The following is a 21,743-nucleotide window of genomic DNA, read 5'->3' as shown; positions in this document are numbered from 1 at the left end:
ATTATCAATAAATAACTGGACACTTAGGAAAAAAAGAGGCAGAAATTGAGCATTAGAGAAGTTAAAAGTATAAGGCATTATGCAACCATTTGAACTGTTGTCTTCACAGTTTCACCAGCATGCCTAGTCCACACATTTGCAGTACAAAAAATTAACACTTTGGGATCCTTTAGTATGCAATGTTGCCTTGACAAAAGCAGAGGGCCCACCTTAAGAAAGTATTGCCATATCTGTAATCTATTCATCATAAAACAGGCAAGAGTACAGTGATCGTTTCTTGGTATGCAAGCGGCATTGGTGAACAGGGATGTGACATACTTGTCACATTTTAACATGGTTTTAAGAAACATATTTATGTTGCATAGATATTCCCTATCAGCACTGACATAACCCGCAATCTTGCACCTCTGGAGTCACTGTACAAAAAACCAAATTTCCAACTGCACTGCACCTAATGGGGGGTGGGGGAACCAAACCACTCTGTCCTTCATATCAGGAACACAGACAGCTTGGCACAGCTGTCCAGGCTTTCTCCACAAGCCAGTGATTCAGCACGATAGGCATGGACAGGACAGGTCAACAGAAGGAATAGAGAAATGCTGCTACACAAACATTTCACTGGTTGTAATTATGTCAGATGAAGCTGTCAAAGCCTGATTACCTTTACAACAGTTCTGCATCCTACACACCCAGGTTCAAAGAAATACTGTAACCCCAGACTGCAATCCTGTTGGAATAAAGCAAGTCTTAACTATTATTTCCAACAACCGGATGCAGGTTTTCCAGCACACTCTAAGGCATCTAATCACCTACCATTAGTTCTCTTGCACTGTTTGAAGAACTTAATTTGTTACAACAGATTGCAATAAAGGTACAAAAATCCAGCTACACTTTAAAATAGCACTAATGAGCACAAGTTTCCAATAGATTAGTTTTAACATTTTCTACTTTTGCTCTTGCAATTTAGTCAAACAAATCAACAGGTTAAGCAATCCAAAATGAGTAACAACTTACTGTGAGCAAAGCTTTCGAGCTTACTGGAAAACATGCCGATTTCCAAAACATACTATGGGATTCCAAGGCTTTAATTAAGACCCAATGAAGACAAAGACATCCTTTTCATTTCTCAAGACCCCCCCCCGTTACATAAAAAGTTAAATGGACAAATCCCCTACAGTCTGAACTCCATCAGACCCTGTGCTCCTTAGGAACATCAATCTTAAAAGCAGACTGCCTCGTGCACAACCAGGAATTCCCATGGTCTAGGTCTGCCATCACAAACATCCCCACTGCCATAACCAAATATAGCTCAATATCAAAACCTTCAAGATCAAAATAAAATTACCTGACACTTGAGTCAACAAAACCTAGAAATTCTTTGAAGTGTTACCTATGCCATCCTGTTACTGACAATTTGGATTTACTGGATCTATTAAGGATACTTTAATTGCAAAGGATTATTCTCACCACAAATACTAAAATGACACATTTGATGTGCTCCAGAGCAAGAATATTAATGCCTTACAGCATTCTGGTTGCTAAACATCTCAGTTTTACACAGATGTATCTACTTTAAAACGCTTTTCTTTTTTTTTTTTTTACTGAGAAGTATAACACGTTCGACTTTTAAAGGCTTCCCATGAGATTGTGTTACCTAGAAAGGCCGCGAAGAAATAGATCAAGGTGATTTTTTTTCCATCAGAACTGGGAACCTGAGACCAGCAGCCAATAGAAAGGGTGGCAGCACCTTCCCACTCCCTCTTCCTCGGTGCTGTCAGCTTCTGCAATTACAAGGATCTCCTCTGCGCAGACAGAGGAAAACCCCCGCAGAGAACGAGGGGTGAGGGGCCAGGCCCCAGGCGGGGAAGCCGGTGGCCCCCGGCCTGCAGAGCACACAAACACTCGTGACAACAACGCCCGAGCAGCGCATCGGAGCGGGAGGCGCCAGGGCCGCAGGCTCTGGGCATTGCTTCCACCCGCAGCACCGGACCCTCAGCCCCATGGGCAGCTCCTGGAGGCGGGCGACCCGCCCCGGGGCTCCCCGCAGGCAGGATCAACCCCACTGCCTCCCCGGGTAGCCTCCACGCCCGGCTCGGCCTCCTCTCCCACCAGCCAAGCCGACCGGGTGTCTCCCCAGCGGGGCCGGGACCAGGCAGCCCTCCCGCGGCCACACCGTCCCCAGCCCCACCTGCGGGCAGCCCGGCGACCGTCAGCCGCCCCTCCCAGCCCGGGCGCCCCCGGACACTCGGGCGGCCGCCGCCCCCCGAAGCGCCGGGCAGCCATGTTCCCCGCACCCCCACCAGGTCCGGGCCCGGGTAGCGCCAGGCCGCGATCAGACGGACGCTCACCCTTGACGGCGCGCTCGCTGGTGGCGTGGGGCGTCAGCAGCAGCACCTTGCTCCCCTCCTTGGCGGACATCGCTGGGCGCTGCCGGGCTCCGGCGGCGGCTGCTGGGCGCGACGGCGCCTGGGTCCGCCTCCTCCGCCGGCGGGCTGAGGGGGAGAGGGGCGCGCGGCGGCCGGCGGCGGGGCGGGGCGGCGGCGGCTAGAGGCCCCGGGCGGCGGCGGCCCAGCGGAACATGGCGGCAGGCGCGGCTCCCAGCTCCTCGCGCAGCGAAGGGACAGTCCGCGTCGGGCCCGGCATGCACCGCGCCGCCACCCCACGAGGGGACTACGGGAGTGTGGCGAAACTCCTGGCTCCGCCGCGCCGGCAGCGCGCCCGTTAGGGAGCGTGGCGAAACTCCGCTCTCCCCGGGGCGGTGCCTCCGCCGCGGGGCGCGGGGAGGGGCGGTGGATGCGGCCCGGTGCCTCCGGGCTCTGCCCCGCGGCCCGGGGAGGCGGGCGAGGAGCTGGGAGCGCCCCGCCGCGGCGCGCCCCCGCCCCTGAGACAAGCGGGTGGAGGGCCGAGACTGGGGGGCGGCGCGGCAGGCGTCCCGGGCCAGCCCCCAGCGGCCCCGGGCCGGCCGCCACCATGGAGAGCTCCGCGGGGCCGCCCTGGCTGCTCCTGCAGCCGGGGCAAGGCACGGCCCCGCCGGCAGCACGGCTGGGGGAGCCATTTTGTCAGGAGGCGAAGCGGCCACTTGCCCCGGCCGGGCTGACCGGGGGCCCTGTATTCCTCGGCATCACCTCGGAGCAAGGGGCTGCGTCCGTTCCCCAGCGGGGTGCCGCTTGCCTACAACACACGGTTGGAAGGGGCCCCAGAGCCTGGCCTCTCAGGTGAGGCCTGAGGTGCAGAGCCCGCCTAGGAGAGGAGGTGGAGGAGGAAGAAAGGAGGCTACAGGAAATCTGGAGTGGGACTTTTTACAAGGTCATGTAGGGATAGGACAAGGGGGAACGGCTTTAAACTGGAAGAGCGCAAATTTAGATCAGATATTAGAAAGAAACTCTTTACCGTGAGGGAGACACTGGAACAGGTTACCCAGAGAAGTTCCAGCCCTGGCAGTGTTCAAGGCCAGGTTGGATGGGGCTTTGAGCAGCCTGGTCTAAAGGAAGGTGTCCGTGCCTGTGGCAAGTGTGTTAGAACTAGATGATTGTTAAAGTCCGTTCCAACCCAAACCGTTCTGTGATTTTATGAAAAACCCACCAACCACCAGGTTATTAAGCCAAATGTCTCTGCTCCACCCATGGAGCTGAACAACAGTGGACAAAGCAGGCAGCCAGAGCACTGAGGGCCCTGTGTACTGCAGCACTAGCTGCCCCCTCCCAGTGTCAGACACCCCTCAAAGCTGCATAGGGAGACAACTGGGTACAGGCTCTGCATCACTGGCCTGAATTTGCAAAAGCAGCAGGCCACAGCCCTGTCATTATATACAAACCATGCAAATTTTGTGCAGAGCAACTGGTCCAACGGTACAGAGAGCATAAGACAGGGCTTTGCCTTGGCAGAAAGGCTGATACAAATGTATTAAGTCTAAGCTAATATGATCATTCTTTATGACTACTCTGTATTAGATTAACTTTGCTGATGAAAAAGCTAAGTAGTTCTTGCTCTCCTTTCTACCAGTTGTTAATTTAATTTTCTCTTCTCCAATTTAGTATATTCTCAGTAGTACTGGTGTAGGTTGGCTGTAGGACTGCACTGTAGTTGAGAGCATAGAAAATTGCTGTGTTTAAAAATACAAAAAAAAAGAAAAAAAAACCCAGAAAAAAAACCCCACCCAAAAAACCAACCCCAAACCAGACAAAAAACACCCCAAAAAAACCCAAACCAAAGATTTCCAAATTTGGCATCACTTAAATATCTGCCAACAAACCCAGTCAGATCTAGCAAGCATCTAAACATATACCTATATTTAATCAAATGCAGTATATCTAAAGAGTTGCTGCTTTGCATCTCAACTAATACAGCTCTTAGGCATTATTTGTACCAAGCTGTGCAAACTATTTCATGCAATAAATCAGGAATTTAAGAAAAAAAAGCCATTTGGGGGTAATAGTTTCAGCATTGTCTTAGTGCTTGCCCCATTCAGGTCCAAGGGAATAGGATGACACCTGAGGTGAGTGCCTGCCATCTTGAGCACAAAAAGCGGTTTGGCTTAAGCAAAAATATGTTGAAACCGATGGGTTACATGAGCACTTGAGTTGACCTTGCTTTTTAATTACATAGCCAAGACAGTCCAAGCAAGGAACTTTGAATGAAACACCACTGGGAAGACATTGAAAGGAAGCAACTGAAATTTTAAGGGAATCAGAATTATAAATCCTTGAATTATTTATTAATGACACTTGCAAGACTCCAAAATTCTGGAAAAACAGAATTCTATTAATTACATGTCCACAAGTAAAATATGTGCATGCACGCAAAAAGAGAGCTGGGATACATTAGAGTATCATGGAAGAAATCCTGGATGACTATTTTGGATTTAATCACTAAGCTTTCCAGTAGTGGGAAGTACTTTACGCTACATTCTGCAAATATCTGTTGTACAACCAATTTAAACGGCCTGTTTTTTAAACAGAACGAAAGCTCATTTGCTTGGTTAGCATGCACGTGTATCCTTTCAAAATACGCAGTGAGGGCATGGGCTAGGAAGAGCAGAAAGTAAATGCTGCTCCTGTTGACTTAGCATTAGCTTGGAGTAGATCTGCTGGAACAAAGAACAGGGGGAATGAATTCAGTCTCTTGTTTAGGATCAGGAGAAGCTTGATAATAAATACAGTTTGAATGTTTGACAACATGAAACAGCAGAAAGATTCTCCTATTACAAAGAAATTTGTTTGTTCATACATTTCCAAACACAAAGGGAGCCTGAGATCTTGCAGGGTGTTGTCAGGAACCATCTCTTCACCTCACCTGAGCGCAGTTGCCAAAAGAGATGCCTCTTACTTCTTTCAGTTGCTCACTTCTTTCATGAGCCCACAGCCAACATCCATCTCATCTCCTGGGGTATGAATTAAAAGAGGCTGACAGAACTCTGGTTGAGGAAAAAGCATAGCATTATTTTATTTTGCTAGCATGCTGTGCAATAAGGAGACATTATCAGGTTCTAGGGAGCATACCTACTGCCGTGTGTGCTGAAACACTTCCAGTTCTATACAGGCATGACGTGAAGAAAAAGCTCACACAGATGAAATCTTGCTGGGTTCCATCCCCCCCAATACATTAGGTTGATGTCTTTGTCATTAATACCAAAACTTACATCAGGGAGAGAGAACTATAGAGCTATACTTTAGCCCTTTAGCTTGTCATGTAGCATTGTCTCTAAATCTGCTAGGGACTCTGGAAGGGGCAGTCACATTGCCCCAGCTTACCCCACAGTAAAAGCCAAGCTGATTGAGTCGGTACATCTTGTGTTCAGGAACCAAACAATTCCTACTGGCACCACAAGTAGTGTTATGATTGTAGGAACTTACGAACATCATTACCAACAGAAACGTGGCCTTGCAGGTAGAAGTAAGTGTGCTTTTATAATCCTGACAGTTTCCCACGAATCTGCCACAAATGCCAGACAAATTAGAGCATTTCTGAAAAGCAGAGTCACATTTTACTTCATGTTCAGCTTTGCCACCAAGTGGCCATTCCATTCCACACATTTTAATAACCAGCTAAAAAACAAAAAAAAAAAAAAAAAAAGAAAAGGAAAAAATAAGAAAAAAGCCCAATTCCTATCTATTCTGACTGGATATTCCAAACCATTAGCTAGCAGCTAAGCTAGCACTGGACTAATTTCTGAACAACTACTTTCATAATGGAGAAACAATTCAGCAAGAGGAGCACATGGAATAACCAAGCCAATTCATCTTATTCTGTACCATGGGGAATGCAGCCATTTGGGATGCGGATGATCCCTGACTTCCCCCTGCTTCATCTCAAAGCAGTACACAATGAGGCTGCATGCAAAAGATGTTTAACCAAAAAGATGTTATCTTAAAACCTAGACTTTTCTGACAGCTCCCCTGACTGAGTATTGCAAGGTATAGTAGCAACAGAATTTTAGTAAATCATCGCCTCAGTCAGGAAGTGCTGTTTATTGAAGTTCAGACAGAAGTTAGACATAAAAACGACTATGTGAAATTCTGTAACCATCCCATGCAGGAGGTCAGATGATCAGAATAGTCCCTTCTGACTAACAGCGACATACCTTTAAAACTGGCACAACGCAGTGTCCCAGAATCATCTAATTATCCAACAAGAACTTTCTGAAAACTCTAAGAAGGAAATTGAATCACAGAGAGAGATATATTCCAGATCCCGAGAGAAGATGCATAGAGCGAATCTTGCAGAGATAAACCAGGTCTGAGAGGGAAGATGTGCTATAAGCAGCAGAGTAAGATGAAGACGACAAAACTTTTAAGAGGTTGTTCCATTTCATTGACTCTCACTAGTGAGAGCTTGAAACTGTCCTTTCTGAATTCCCGGAAACGGTACTGCAGTTAGTATAAACTACAAGACTGCCTCAGAAAAAGCCACATTTTAAATACATTTTTGCTGTACTGTTTCAATACGAATACTTGAAAGCTTTAAGAGGACATAAGATTTCCCTGCTGTCCCAAGCCAGTTTTATGGCATATTTTATTATCTGTAACACAAGGGCATCATTCAGAAAGGTTGAAAGCAAAACCTTAAGCCATTTTCTCCAGCATCATGAAATTGTTATCACTGCAATACCCTAGCTGACGATGTCATCCAGTACTGAGAAGCTGCACTGACTTAATTCTCAAAAAACCAAAATTATCAGAAAGTTGCTGATATAAATTACAAGCTACTTTACTATTACAGTCTATCCTGTTACACTCCCTCCTGCACACACTTCCTTCATTCCAAAAAAAAAAAAGCAAGCCAAGGCCAAAATCACTCCTTGCATCATATCACAACTGTAAAATACAGGCTAAGGCATCCCAGCCTGTGCCACTTAGTCTGACTCCATAATTTTAGGTAATTTTTTCATACCAAAAGCTACCAGCTGCATCTCTAAACCTCTCTGGACTGATGGTACCTCAAACTCTTCCTTAGGTTCCTCAAAACATTGCTCACTTGCTCTGCTTAAAGCATTCCTCTCCCCTGCTTATTATCTAGTTCAAACTTTTCCTTCCTTAGCCTTAAGTGATTGCGCTTTCTCCTACCACCTGAGACCAAGCAATTCCCTCTCTTCATTTATCTTACTACCTTGATGATATTAATAGACTATGATCCAGTCACCTCTACTCACTCTAAAAATTGAGTTCACTCTGCTTTTTGCTGCCCTCCTTTGTGTTCCCTCTCATTTTCTCAGAGCCTGCACAAGCAAGAGACTTTAACAGTAAAGTATTAAATATAAGCAGCTCTATGTGTAGGATCTTATTAAAAACAACTATCCTGTTGCTCTATAACAAGAATTATGATGTAAACCATGTGATGATTTTTTTTTTTTAACTTCTATGATGCATGTTAATCCATGAACACAATGTCCTACAGATCAGAAAAAACCCATTAAGGAATTTTAAAGGAAACTGGGGGGAGGGACACAACAGAAACCCACAAAAGGCAGAGGTATTACGACTCAGTTACTGAAGAGTACATGCACTCTTTTCTCACAAATACACTTGGCTGTTATTACGGCGCAACTATGCCTTCAGCCTACCCCTCTGCATCTTATTCCCAAGCTTCTGAGACTAAGCCCCACTAAGTATTAGTAAGAATTAACCGATCCATTGAGACTGTACAGCATAAGAAAAAGTTGAACAAAAAATGACCCTCATAACTGGGCAAGCCTGAGGTTGTGACAAATAGTTAAATGAATGTAGAAAAGAATATCCCTAAATAATCCCACATAAGGATTTAAAAACTTTTCTACTATGTATTTTGTCCCAGTAACTTTATACGCAACTAGAAAATTGTAAAACCACTGCAGAGATGTGGGCTTCCCCCCCCCAATAAGCTATGAGATGATGTTACAAATTTATTTTCCAGTCCGTACCACTCAGCTTTTCGTATGAATTACATCCCTGTGTTCAAATCAGTAGTTAACTGCAAAAAATCAGACTCCCACACACATACCTTCCTCTCCCTTTTCAGATGAGTAAAGTGTCATAAACATCTGGCATATCTTCTATATCAAACAGCTTCTTTTAAGCTTCTAAAGGTTGTAAACCAAAATCAGTCTACAGCGCTGAAATGATTCTTTAACATCAACTGAGGAATTTTTCCACCTATCTGGAGAAACTAACTGAACTACTGAAGTGAATGGAAAATTTATTTATGCATTATTTCATCCAATTAGGAACAATTAAACACACTGTCATGAAAAAAGTTATTTCTGCTTAAACGTACTTAAAAATACATGCCTGATTTCTAAAAACTTGCAGCTGACTTAATGGTAGTAAATGTTAACTTGTATATATTTGACATACTTTATCTCTAAAAAAAAAGTCAGTCTGAAACTTTACAAGAAGTTAGTGTTTAGTAAGCTGTATTGGAACTACAGGAATTTCAAAGCAAATTGTTTTCAAGCAAAACCAACCATCCAGCTCCACGGCAAACAAAACCCAGAGATTTTTCAAATAGTATAGAGGTTATGATGGTAGGTTATACAATTATGTTTGTTTAATCTATCCGGCTATATATCTCAGAAACAGCACCCTTTCAGACAAGAGAAATACATATTCTTTAGTTAAATTAGCCTATGTGCAGCATTCCAGCCAAGTAATTCAAGGTTAGTAAGTCAAGATTTGTAAATTGAAGTAAGTTACTTGTGTTTACCTACTGTTTATTCTTCACATAGATATTTTATGTTACTATGCTTATGCTTTAATGTGCTTTAAGCTACTTAAGACAACCATAATAGTTTGGGGTTTTTTGTTTTTGTAATTAGCAAGAATTCTATGCTTGGAACTCCTTCAATTTGTAGTCACATAACAATTAACTGCAATAAATTTTAAGTAAAAAAATAAAAATGGAATAACACGAGACTGCTGTCAAAATCACCTTGCCTGGGCCATAAAAAAATTGTTAAATTTAACAATATGAAATTATTGGATTTATTATTAAAGTGTAGCTTTATAGTACTCACTTTTCTGATGTATTCATATTTGAAATTATTTTGATTAGTGACACATACACACATTAAGCTTCTCATGCCTATGATTCACTGGTGAATTATCTGGGACTGAGCCATCCCAAACTCAATATAATCCTCCTTCAACAAACCCCATGTAAGTTAGTTTACAAATAGACACTTGATCTTCTTATTCCTGAGTATATTCAGTGCTTACTCACTCAAGAATACTAAAACAATTTTACTGATGCCAATAAAGAAGTTTAGGTTTCTTCAGCTGAACTCATCTCTTTGCATCTGCTTCCATAAATATGCTAGCAAACATATTCAGTGTTCTGAAGAAAAAAAACAAATCTAAGCATACACACTTTATTTGCAAATGTTTCATACTCCATATTGATCCTTGAAGAGGTGACTTTGTACTTTATTGTGGCAGATTTATTTTTTTTTAGATAATTGAGTTCAAGACTACTTAAGATTTACTCTGCAACCTGAATTTTTGAGAGCTGTAGTCAAGCAAAGTGTCAAATACTTATCCATGTCCTCACTTGCATTCTCGGGCTACTGTAAGTTTCTCTAACTGCTGAAGGTAACAAAAAGCTGAAAACAAATAGGGACTGCTTCTGCCCAGATTCCCTTTACTCCAATAGTATCATTCTACCAATGAGAGAGAGGGGAGAGAACTGCAACAGGAATGTTTCTGTCCAAATCCACCTCTGCATAGTCACTTCCTAAAATTGTATTTTCTACAGCTAGAAACTTAGCAGTTGGCTATAGCATTTCCATGTGCATGCCAGAGGCTAACGATTCCATGCCTGTTGCAAAATATATTTGATCAAATAGTTGTTTCAAGCAAAACAAAACTTTGGGGTTTTTTATATTTAGAACATTAGTAAAAAATCAGTACTGTTGAAAATGTACCTAAGTTGGCAAAACCATGAGGTGAAAAAGTCCAAAGTTGATGGAGCTTTTTTGGAATGGAGGGAGGAAGAAGAGAGTGCTCTGTTTCGATAGCCACTGCTAGTGAAAGCAGTTAAATAGAAAGAAATGTGCAACATAATCCCAAATGTAAAACACGATTTATCATGATGTAATTAAAAGGAACTGTAACAATAACAGACATAATAGCAATTATTTAGAAACAAGAAACTGAGAAATTACATTTATTAAAATGAATGAGATTCAATCTCAGACTAAACAGCAAAAACTGATGAAATTCCACCCAGCACTGAGGTGCAAAACATGAAATTAGAAGACCCTCAGCTAAAGCAACAGGAGAGCAGGTTACCAAAAGTACCATGCACTAGAGGGCAGCCTAGACCTTCCACTGGCTGGCTGGGCCACAACCACCACAAGCTGCCGTTCCACTCGCAATACAACCATGTAACAGAACCCTCCACATTTTTAAACAACCCATATAACCACCACACCTGAAAGCATTTTCAAGAGCTGGAGTGCAACTCTTATTAAAATGACACTTCTCACTACATCAATAATTTCTAATGACTTTTTTTTTTTTTTGCATAAGAGTCCAATCTGCATAACTACCGTTTTGCACAGATTCTGTAGTTTTCCCTTCAACAAAGAAGTCTCAAAATACTTTCCTAAGGACACTGTTAATTACTGTCCATTATGAAGGGAAAGGGGGAAAATTAAGCACAGAGTCGTGATGAAACACATCAAATTCAGGAACAAAATTAGACACGTGCTCCAATCTAAGTAAATATTACATAAACTTTGTTAATGAACTAGAATAAACAATTTACCCATTTGTTAGTGTGTAAGAAAAATCAGCAGTTTCAGGCCAACTGATGAGTAAAGCCAAACAGCAAAGAAAGCTCATACGCAGACAGGTAAATAGAACTATTTTCATAGATTTATTTGAAAAATACTTACAAAAGCAAGTATGTTTGACACTAAAATAGTTAAACTTATTCTGTGTTTACATTGGTATAATTAAGCGTGCAGCATTAACAGTCTTTTCTGTTTGAAGCATTGTTAGTTTGCCTTAAGGAAGTGGGGAAAATTCTGGTTTACAGATGAACAATGTCTCCCTGCCACTTCCTCAGCAGCAACTACAGCTGTGATCTCCGCCTGAGATCTCAGCACACTGAAAACTGGGTTTGCTCTACCAACTGCCAGCCTGCCAAGCACAGATTTACTGGAACCTGGAAGGTGGGTCAGTTTTTACCCCTAGTAAGGAACAGGAGAGAGAAAGCAGAGGTTTGGTTTTTTTATGTGAAGAATTAACCAAAGCTACATTTCATGAAAAAAGAGTCCTTAAAAATGTACTTTTGTTAGTGGCCGTCTTCCTTCAAAACATGCACATACTTCTGAACTTACCCGTAAACCAATGCCCCTGAAGCTTACCATTTCTATAGCACTTTTTTGCTAGGAGAGGCCAGGACTAGAATACCTAAGATTCCCCATCCAGACAGCAGTTCAGTAGTGTCAGAAATGAAATACAGTGCAATTAGTTTCCACATACTGTATAGCTACATTTTAAAACAAAACTGGCACAGATACTGATTGGAAGAGTTTGCTGTATCCATGTAATCCATACTCTGGCAACAGCTATAGTCTGTTCACAGAGCAGTTTATTAGGGCACATGGTGTGGATGGGATCTCACCAGCCATTATTTTGCATGGTGCCAGTAGCTGCGGCTGCTCGAGCCAGCGTATTTCTGTGTGCCTCTGAAGCAGAAGAGAAAGTCCCATCCATCACATGCATTGGCAGCATTCGCCTTCTGCCAGGCTGAGGGGTGTAGCTGTTCTGCCGCCAGTCTTCTTCTGGGGGCATGTCAACTCTCCTTGGACCCGGGGTTTTAACGCAAGAAGGGGGCACAGGACAACCTTGAGATGCACCGGGATCCCAAGGCGGCTCATGTGGTATTCTTAAAGTGCTATAGTCTGTGCTGGCTGGTAGCTTGCAACCGATGGCATAAGATTCATGCGTTTGATGATGTAAACTCTTTCCTGGCTGGCCAGCATGTTTCCCCCAGAGTGTCATCCGTTTATCTGGTAACGTGGCTGTTTGCCTGGCAGGGTAGCTCATGTTCAGCCAACAGCCAGAGACACTTGATGCTCCACCTCCTAAATGCGGATTAACAAGAGGCTTTTGCCCCTGGGAAAGGGTGCCTTTGGGTGCACAAGGGAGACTCCCATAGCTCAGTGCCACACCTGGGTAGTCTTCACCTTGGAAAGCTTCACCCCTGTCAGGCACAACCAAAAGTTTCTGGATGATGTTCTTCTGATCTCCTGGGGAAGATAAAAAAAAAAAAAAAAAAAAAGGTTTGCTTAGTTTTATATTTTTTGTTTCATCCTCTCAGAACTTTCAGCTGTGGCCAGCAAGTGACAGAAGAAAACCAAAATCACTAGTACATCCAGTTACTGGTTGACATGCAATTCTGAATAGAAGGTAGCTGTACCCTTTCTAGCATTCACTTTCCTCACTGCATTCATCTTTATCCCACCACAGCCACTGCCACAGGCTTCTGATTTCTTTACTAGCTCCTTGTGACATCAAGGAGTCGTCCAAAGTATTTCAAGATAGAGATGGTAGATCAAACTGGTTTTGATGGCTGTCTCAGAGAAAATAATTCTCATGCAGGAATTAGTTATTTCTATTGGCACAGTTACATTTGTGTGAGTGGCTTGTGTAAGTACTCTCATACATGACAAGGTGGTGGGTCTTACTGCCACTTTTACACTAAAGAAAATACCTCACAAAAATGTGAATATGATTTTATATAAAAGTCATCATGATGTTCCCATAAAGATTATTCCCTTTTTTTTTATTTCTACTTAGCACAGAATCACAGCACAACTCAAAAGGGCAGAGAAGAAGAAAAAGAATGTGACTTGTCCTTCCAGAGGAGGAATTCTGGCAGGAATTCTGGAGGAATTCAGGCAGGTGGTGAAACATCATTATGAAAGGCAAGATCTGAAGAGTTGTATTTCAGCAATATTTCTGATTAAAAGTCCTGTGATTACCTGACGGTTTACGTGCCTTGCCCACCATGCTGGGCATCAGTACATCACGGGGTAGGTGCTGCACGTGGTTTGGATTGTGCTGGGGATCAAAGGGAAACACAGGAGGATCATGGGGGAAAGGAAGGGAAGTGGAGCTGGAAGAACGGTGGCTGGTGTCCACTGGCATTTTCCTTGTACTGGGTGATTCCTTTTGTAAAATGAGAAAGGAGAAGAAAAGAACATAAAATGATGAGTAAACACAGAGTTGGGTTGAAACAAGCAAAGATGGTGTTGATCGAAGGAAAGGGATGAGTCACTGGACCAGAAACATGCATCTGTACGTGAAAAGAAATACAAATAAGAACTGCATCAATCCAGTAAGGTTCTTACTGCAGTGGTGGGCTATTTAGGAGAATCATTTCACTGGGAATATACCAAGGAGAAAAAGCCAAACCAAATACAAACCACTCATGGAGGTTTGGTTCACAAACTGTGTGTGTGTCTTGGACAGCCAGAGGTTTTTAACTGCTTTTGCCAGCACCCCCAGGTATGTGTTCAAGCCCTCGACTAAAGCATGCTGAGGAGCAAACGTTCCGAAGTTGACATATTCCTAGCTTACGGTACACAGCAGAAAGATGGAATCAGACCAACCAGTCTAAATAACTGATTTTGCAACTGAGACTCTTCTACACTTACTGTGCAGTTGGTTTGAAATCAAAACTTAAGCACAGTTCACAAAAAAATTCAATCCAAGCTAAATCTTCACATTTCATCTGGCTATGCTGCTAAACACCAACAGCAATCTGTTACTGTTTTCTTCACTGGCAATTTTAACTTGCTACTTAACAGAGAGAAAAGAAAAAAAAAAAATCTATCTCCCTGGTTTTAGTTAATTCCTGTAACTGACTGCATATTACATACGAAGTCTTGAACTGTCCCCCCTTTCGTTTGCTTTTACTTTCTAAAAATGCTGTTTGCTGAACATACCCACAAGAGAGCAGAAACTTTCACATGGCTAGTGGTGTCTTTTTAAAATTATAGATGTATTACAAGTTTTCTTGAAAATACTGTTATTTAGCTGAAAAAAAGTTTATACTGGATGTCTTTGCATACTGGCAAGTAATATTAGCTCACATGCTTACCAGCTGCAGCAGGTACTACTCTGCCATGACTCCTGAAGTAGATGGCTTTGTTACTTAAATAAAAGCTCATTCTTCTTCCAAAAAATTCACAAAGAGAAGCTTTCATCTTCTGAATAATAATGGCTTATTATTCAGTTGTCTGCTGTCTTGTTTGTTACCTTCTAAATGCAGACAGAGAAAACAGAAACCCAACACAGATGATGGCTCTTTGGAAAGTTGATCATCATTCTACTTACAAAACTGTGAGAAGAGACCAAGGTCTCTTCTCTGTTTGAGATGACTGTCCCACTGAGACTGCGAGCAATGCGACGGAAATTCTCTGCACTGTACATTTCCTCCTCTTCTGGTTCCCTGCTATGTTCTCGGGTATATGTGACCTGCAGACAATATCACACATTTCAGAAAAGGCTCTCCATAATGTCAATTTTGTATAATAATTATAGGGAAGAGATCAATATAAATCTAACAGACTATACTTCAATGAAACACCAGGACCTCCCTTTTCTTGAAATCCTTCATTCAGGTACTACCTTGAAAACTTAAAGCAAATGGGTCTGTTTGATTCTGGTGATTAAAAATATTATTCCTTATAGTCTCTTTCTTTAGTAAATACACACTGATTGATTTGTCAAGTGAGATTCATTCATTTCATAAATATCTAAAGTCAGAACAAAAACTGGATCCAATCTACCTAAGGGACTGCTGCTACAGGCATTACTGCCCCTGTAATGGCTGCCCCTGACAGCCATCCTATGACAGAATCATAGAATCAACTAGGTTGGAAAAGACCTTTAAGATCATCAAGTCCAACCATTGCCCCAGGACTGCCAAGTCCACCACTAAACCGTGTCACTGAGGGCCTTATCTACACAGTTGCTGAACACTTCCAGGGACACCCTCTCTGTGAAGATGTTTTTCCTACTATCCAATCTAAACCTCCCCTGGCGCAGCTGAAGGCCATTACCTCTTGTCCTATTGCTTGTTACTTGGGAGAAGAGACCGATCCCCACCTCACCACAACCTCCTTTCAGGTAGTTGTAAAGAGCGATAAATACTACAGTCCTCTCATAACCAAAAAAAGAAATAAAAAAAAAATCTAGGATTATCTGATGAGTGCTGGAGGCTTGTTAATCTTATGTGAGCAAGGGAAATGTTTATTCCTTCTTTTCCTCTCTTCGATAAAAGCAAGACTATTTAAGCTCCCTTTAATGAGTATGGAAGTACTATAGGAAATGTAATTTCCCCTTGAAAATATTTGTATGTTTTCATCAAACACTGATGTGTTAACTGCCAGTTATTTAAAGTTTCTCAAAGTTTTCAGGGATTTGTTCCTCAAAGTCAGAACCTGGGTAATGTGACTGCATGCAAGCTGCATGTAGCATGAGTCACTCATTTTTACCTAATTAATCCTAAGCTACACTGCACTTAAAATTCTCTCTAACATTAGTATCAATGACCCCGGTACCCTTTTCGTAATATATTCCAGTTTTTCCATTGTAAATTTTTTCACTTGCACAGGACAAGCCCTTGCCCCTCTAGCACATTCTAAGTAACAACATATCACCTTGGAAACAGAAGAGACAGCGGATCCAGACAGACTGCGCTCGATCTCTGCTGTTGGGGTTTTCGAGAAACCCATGCCAGCTGTAGCATGCAGCTTCCTCACATTCAGGTTCGCAGAGACTGGGAAGGAAAATGCTGTGGTTAAATTCAACACTTGACTGCATGTTACGGTGCATTTCTGACAGTCTTAGGTCTGACTCCAGCAAATACAGACTATACACACAGAACGAGAAGCAGAGATCCTCTGAACAGTAATACATAAGCTAACTCCCAACATTTCAAGGGCAGATAGTCTATCAGGAAACTTACATCTGCTTTACTTGCCCTTTTGCAGGCTTCTGGGGAGAGTTAATTGACCTGTTTAAGATTTAAATGATTTAACTGCATATCAGCACTTGTTTGATACAGAGATGAAATAGTTTAGAGGGCCTAAAGGGACAGAAAATCAGCTACTGGGAGTAAGTTTTCTAAAGTTACTTGGGATAAACAAGACTCATCAGCTTTAAGTTCCCCACACATTCGCCTGCTGGTTCCCACTCATGCTACAGTTTGTCAGCCATTTGCTGTGCTGCTTAAACAGTTAAAATTGATATTTTTAACTAGGATTGCTACAGTTCCTTCACTTCAGTGAGATCCCAACTACATTTCATAATCCTAAAATTTCTCATAGAATAGACTGGCAGATTAATGGCCTAATTAATTCCCTCACAGGGAATCTTTCTATAAAGGAAGAAAGCAGATGTGCAGGTAACAACACATTTTCTGCATTGAGGTGGTGCATTTGGAGGATCAGGACTTTGCTTTAATCTCTGTTGTAAAGCTCCAGTAATGAAACGGAGGCATTTTCACCATTATTCTGAATGCAAAGATCTAACAAAACCAGTTAATATGGGGCCAAAAGCTGAAACAGTATTTGCAAATGAATACATAATCGAAGCTAGAAGTGAGAAAGCGCTGTCTAGACCCACTCAGGTGATTTTTATCCAGTTCAGCACAGTAGATGCACTAGTTCACTTTTTGCTTTATAGAGAATTTGCAGAACTTAGAAAGAAACATCTGAAAGTGACAGCAAACTAGAAGTAAAGATCTCAAACACAAACTTCACTTTAGAAGAGTACCAGTATCTCGTATCCCTCATATATGTAGTGAGAAAATAGGCAAGAAAAGTGTCAGTATAAGAAACAGGACATATAATAACAGAAGTCTGAAGCTTCAGATAACACTAAAGCAATTGGGCTTTATCCTGTTAAGATTTCCAGAAAGAGCTTCCAAAATCAGTAAGTTAAGTAGGAACACATAAGACCTGATTCGAGCCCATGCAAGAATGCATTTGCAAGGTTGCGAGGTCAGATCTTGCCTAATTCTGAAAGAAAACTAAAGGACAACAAATGGGAAATGGCCACCTTCAGATGTGGCAACTGGTCTGCCAGTGGACTGCAAGACAAGAGACTTTCAAAGAAAACTCGAGCTGTTGAATAAAAACCTGTTCAAGAGTTTACTGCAGTCATTTGCTCTAGTCACAGCCAGGCTTGGTATTGTCAGGAATGATGGAGGATCCACTTCCATGGGTGCAAAGCAGGGGAAAACCTATCTTGGGTATGTATTGCAATATAGTTCACACACACATACATACGTGTATGTATATCTCTCTTTCATTTTGGTACCCATGAAGTTTCAGGCTGCTTTGTATTTAAAGCAGAAGATTTGTAGCTCTAAAGCTATGACATGGATTATAAAGAAATTTGGTTCACATGTGCTAAGCAGAGAATCAAGGTTGCCCTATCTCAGGCAGGAGATTAGATCAGCTTAAGTGGAACTGGACTGCTATCATCAGACTCTAACTGAATGCCTCCAGCAACAGTTGGGTATTCTCACCAACAGTAACAGAATCTGTTCATTTTCTTTCGGCACCAACTAATCCACGATGTCGCAAGGAACTTTGTGCAGATCCTGTACCCCCAGTGCTGCTTTCACAAGTCATTTTCCAGAACTTAAAGCAGGTAGCTCTTAGCAAAACATAAGCTCAACTCTCATAGATCTGGAAACACTTTTAAAAGTTACTCCCCTCAATCAGGTACAGATTAAGTTCTCAAATACAATACAATCAGTTCAAATTCACAAATGTGGGGAACATTAACTTCAGACACAGAAATCATTTAATAAATTCCAGAGGTGATGTAGGACTTTAAAACAGCAAAGTTCATCAGCTTGACCTAAGCAGCTAGTTCCCTGCTTGAAAACAGGATCAATTATTTCTATGTCACTCTTGACAGATGTTGCTCTCCATTTGCCAAGATCAACAGCTACGCTGCAGCCTCTGCAGGCACTGCTATCACACTGCTTCTCTACCTGTATCATTAGAATGTTTTCAGAATCCACAACCTGAACCTTTCTGCATCTGTGCACAAATTCATACCCATTTAACTATATTGACTGGAAAACATATCTTCACCTATATTGGGAGTAGATAGGCAGGTCAACCAAGAAAAACAGCTGCATCATTCTTACCTGATTGGTCAAATGGATACCTAGCACTGTCCTGTCTTCCCAAGAAAGGCCTAGTGGCCTGAGATGCCTGCAGACTAGTCTGATAGAGGGATTCCAGTTCTGAGAGCTCCTGTTCTGTGTCTTGATTCCACTGTGGATGCAGATGTACTGGGATCCTGCTCAAGTCATCTCCAACTGCCCTCTGATCAGAAAGAGGTGGACTCCTCCCAGGTACAGGAAGCCATTCAGTATTCTTATTAGCCTTCTGAGAACTGTAATACCTAGTAACATTATTCACCCAACGGTCCACAGGCATAGAGGCAACCATGCTACTAGTAGCTCCATCATCCACCTGCTTCATTCCTCCATCATGACAGTGCCTTTCCAGGTAGGGTGCAGGGTCTGCTATATTCTGTCCACCTCTTCTACATAGCTCTTCACTGTGAGAACAAATACTCTTAGAAGCAACATGCTGGGCACTAAAACCCTCCAAAGAAACTACCACATCCCTAATATCCACAGTTGAGTGTAATTTTTCAGAAGACTGGTTTTTGTTTTCTTGGTTTTGATGGATTAGCTGTCTGTGACCAGAGGATGAAGGGCTGATGAAAGATTTTTGTGGTAACTTTGGAGACTTCTCATCCTGACACACTGCAGCAATCCAGCCTTTTTCATGAGTACCTTTTCTCTGGGAGACTGCATGCATTTTCTGAAACTGCTCTGCCAAGGAGCGAACATGTCCCTTTGTACTAAAAGCCTCAGATTTACAACCTTCTCCTGTGCCATATTCATCCTGTGAGGGTAATAAAATCTCATGGCTGTTTGCTCTGGAGTACTTATTTGTTTTCTGCAAAGGATCCAAGGAGCACTGCTGTGTAGGGGATGAAATTGCAGGGGTCACTGCATAGTAGGCCCCTGAATGATCAATGCTGGGCTGCACTGGAGAGCTTGCAAGTTTGGAACAGGGGCTGTGCTGGCTGTCCTTTTCAGGAGATGCTGGTTGTGGTGGATGTGGACAGGGAAACAGTGTAGGCAAAGACCCAGAGTTTACTGTGTTAGCCTTGGATTTGTACTGAGGTGTGAGAATAGGCATTACGTTATGAACCTCTTCTAACTTGCTGCTTCTGCAGCATTCCCTATAGTCTTTTGGCCCTGTGGCTGTGGTGTCAGCAAATTCCACACTATGGTGGGCATCATTCTCAGTTCTTGCAGACCTCTCTGACAACCCTTGCCTATAGGGAAAAGAGGGAACTTGGTCATGAAAATCAGCAGAAGCAGACTGGAAGTTTGGAGAGATCCTGTTGGATGGATTGCTTTCACAAAGGGGCAAGGAGGAAGACTCTGGATATAATGATGAGTGCAATTCATGGCAGGAAGCAGGTGGGTGGAAGAAAGAACTGGACCCAAATTCCACTTCTTTGTTGGGTTCCAGTGGTACCTCCTGGCTCAGCAGTACTTGGAGTGGGCCAGTCTGTTCACTAAAACACACAGAAGGGTAAATGATTAGCAGTAGTCATTGCTTACGTTTATTCCTAGGGTAAAGAATGTGTACTAGGTGACACTTGCCTCAACACACTTTGCTAACTGTATTCTGATGAAGACTTTGCATTAATTTAGTAGATACATACATGTTAGGCCCTGGCTTCTAACCCTGATTTTCCTACTATAACTGATCTACTAATCCATTTCATATTATTAAGAGTATTTTGCTCCAGTTAGGCTCTATGTATTGTACAGCACCCTAGGCACTTTAACCAGCAGTCTGAGCATGTGGGTAGGTATAACTGTAAGAATAGTAAAAATAACATTTATATAAAATAAAACAAATGTTTTCAACATTCACATCTTAGATATTTTTAAAAATACACTGGACACGTTCATGATCTGAACATGAACAGACTATTTCCGTAAGGTCCTCTCTCTCTCTCCAGGTAACTTCATGAAGAATGATATGACAAATGGAAGGAACAGGTTGAAATTTATTTCATACCATCTTTGAGGTATTTATCCAAAACATAAAATAAAGTGCAAGCTAAATATGTAACTATTATTTTGTAAGAATTTGTATTCTAAGTCTACTTATAAAAAACAATTTGTATTCTTTTATGTACCAGTGCAAAACAACTATATTCTTGGGTCAACCATGGCCTTGGCGTTCTTCTGCATTTAGTTAGCATTTTAATTTGCAGACAGACAAAACGGTAGCAAGTCCATGTGCTGATGAGAAATGACAGGCTACAAACATCTCCAACAGAGAACTTCAGAAAAATGTAACATCACTGCCTTGTTTCCTCCTTGAGATGCACAGAATGAAATTATCATAGAATCATAGAATCATAGAATCATAGAATCGTAAGGGTTGGAAAGGACCTTAAGATCATCTAGTTCCAACCCCCCTGCCATGGGCAGGGACACCTTGCCCTAAACCATGTGGCTCAAGGCTCTGTCCAACCTGGCCTTGAACACTGCCAGGGATGAAGCATCCACAACCTCCCTGGGCAACCCATTCCAGTGCTTCACCACCCTCACTGTAAAGAACTTCTTCCTTATATCTAATCTAAACTTCCTCTGTTTAAGTTTGAACCCATTACCCCTTGTCCTACCACTACAGTCCCTAAGGAAGAGTCCCTCCCCAGCATCCTTATAGACCCCCTTCAGATACTGGAAGGCTGCTATGAGGTCACCACGCAGCCTTCTCTTCTCCAGGCTGAACAGCCCCAACTTCCTCAGCCTGTCTTCATATGGGAGGTGCTCCAGCCCTCTTATCATCCTCGTGGCCCTCCTCTGGACTCGCTCCAACAGCTCCATGTCCTTTTTATGTTGAGGACACCAGAACTGTACGCAGTACTCCAAGTGGGGTCTCACAAGAGCAGAGTGGAGGGGCAGGATCACCTCCTTCGACCTGCTGGTCACGCTTCTTTTGATGCAGCCCAGGATACGGTTGGCTTTCTGGGCTGCAAGTGCACACTGCCGGCTCATGTTAAGCTTTTCGTCAACCAACACCCCCAAGTCCTTTTCTGCAGGGCTGCTCTGAATCTCTTCTCTGCCCAGCCTGTAGCAGTGCCTGGGGTTGCCCCGACCCAGGTGTAGGACCTTGCACTTGGCTT

General features: G+C 42.7%; 2 protein-coding genes across 15 annotated transcripts in view; both read right to left on the bottom strand.

The window, feature by feature from the left end:
* The window catches only part of PPP3CB (protein phosphatase 3 catalytic subunit beta), a 70,151-nt gene extending 67,271 nt beyond the window's left edge, over window positions 1–2,880 (bottom strand). For 9 of the 12 annotated variants that reach the window (XR_003991661.1, XR_003991660.1, XR_003991662.1 and 6 more), the window contains exon 1: window positions 2,349–2,819. Coding sequence is in view for 5 of the 12 variants with exons in the window: in XM_030488175.1 (XP_030344035.1) it covers window positions 2,349–2,418 (70 nt within the window). In the remaining 7 variants the exon portion in view is untranslated. Of the gene's footprint in view, window positions 1–1,654; window positions 1,803–2,348 lie in introns of all 12 variants that reach the window. The other 3 variants (XM_030488177.1, XM_030488178.1, XM_030488171.2) reach the window with 2 other exon arrangements.
* Window positions 2,881–11,326: 8,446 nt separating this feature from the next.
* USP54 (ubiquitin specific peptidase 54) overlaps window positions 11,327–21,743 on the bottom strand; it is a 104,499-nt gene continuing 94,082 nt past the window's right edge. For all 3 annotated transcript variants that reach the window (XM_030486119.1, XM_030486120.1, XM_030486121.1), the window contains exons 19-23: window positions 18,658–20,114; window positions 16,151–16,269; window positions 14,823–14,963; window positions 13,466–13,652; window positions 11,327–12,730 (exon numbers count right to left, since the gene is read on the bottom strand). In XM_030486119.1, coding sequence (XP_030341979.1) covers window positions 12,099–12,730; window positions 13,466–13,652; window positions 14,823–14,963; window positions 16,151–16,269; window positions 18,658–20,114 — 2,536 coding nt within the window. In that variant the 3' untranslated portion in view covers window positions 11,327–12,098. The remainder of the gene's footprint in view (window positions 12,731–13,465; window positions 13,653–14,822; window positions 14,964–16,150; window positions 16,270–18,657; window positions 20,115–21,743) is intronic.

Source organism: Strigops habroptila, chromosome 5 (genome assembly GCF_004027225.2).
Source record: "Strigops habroptila isolate Jane chromosome 5, bStrHab1.2.pri, whole genome shotgun sequence".
Lineage (NCBI taxonomy): Eukaryota > Metazoa > Chordata > Aves > Psittaciformes > Psittacidae > Strigops > Strigops habroptila.
Note: the sequence above shows the minus strand (reverse complement) of the source record. Positions and strands in the feature narration are given on the sequence as shown.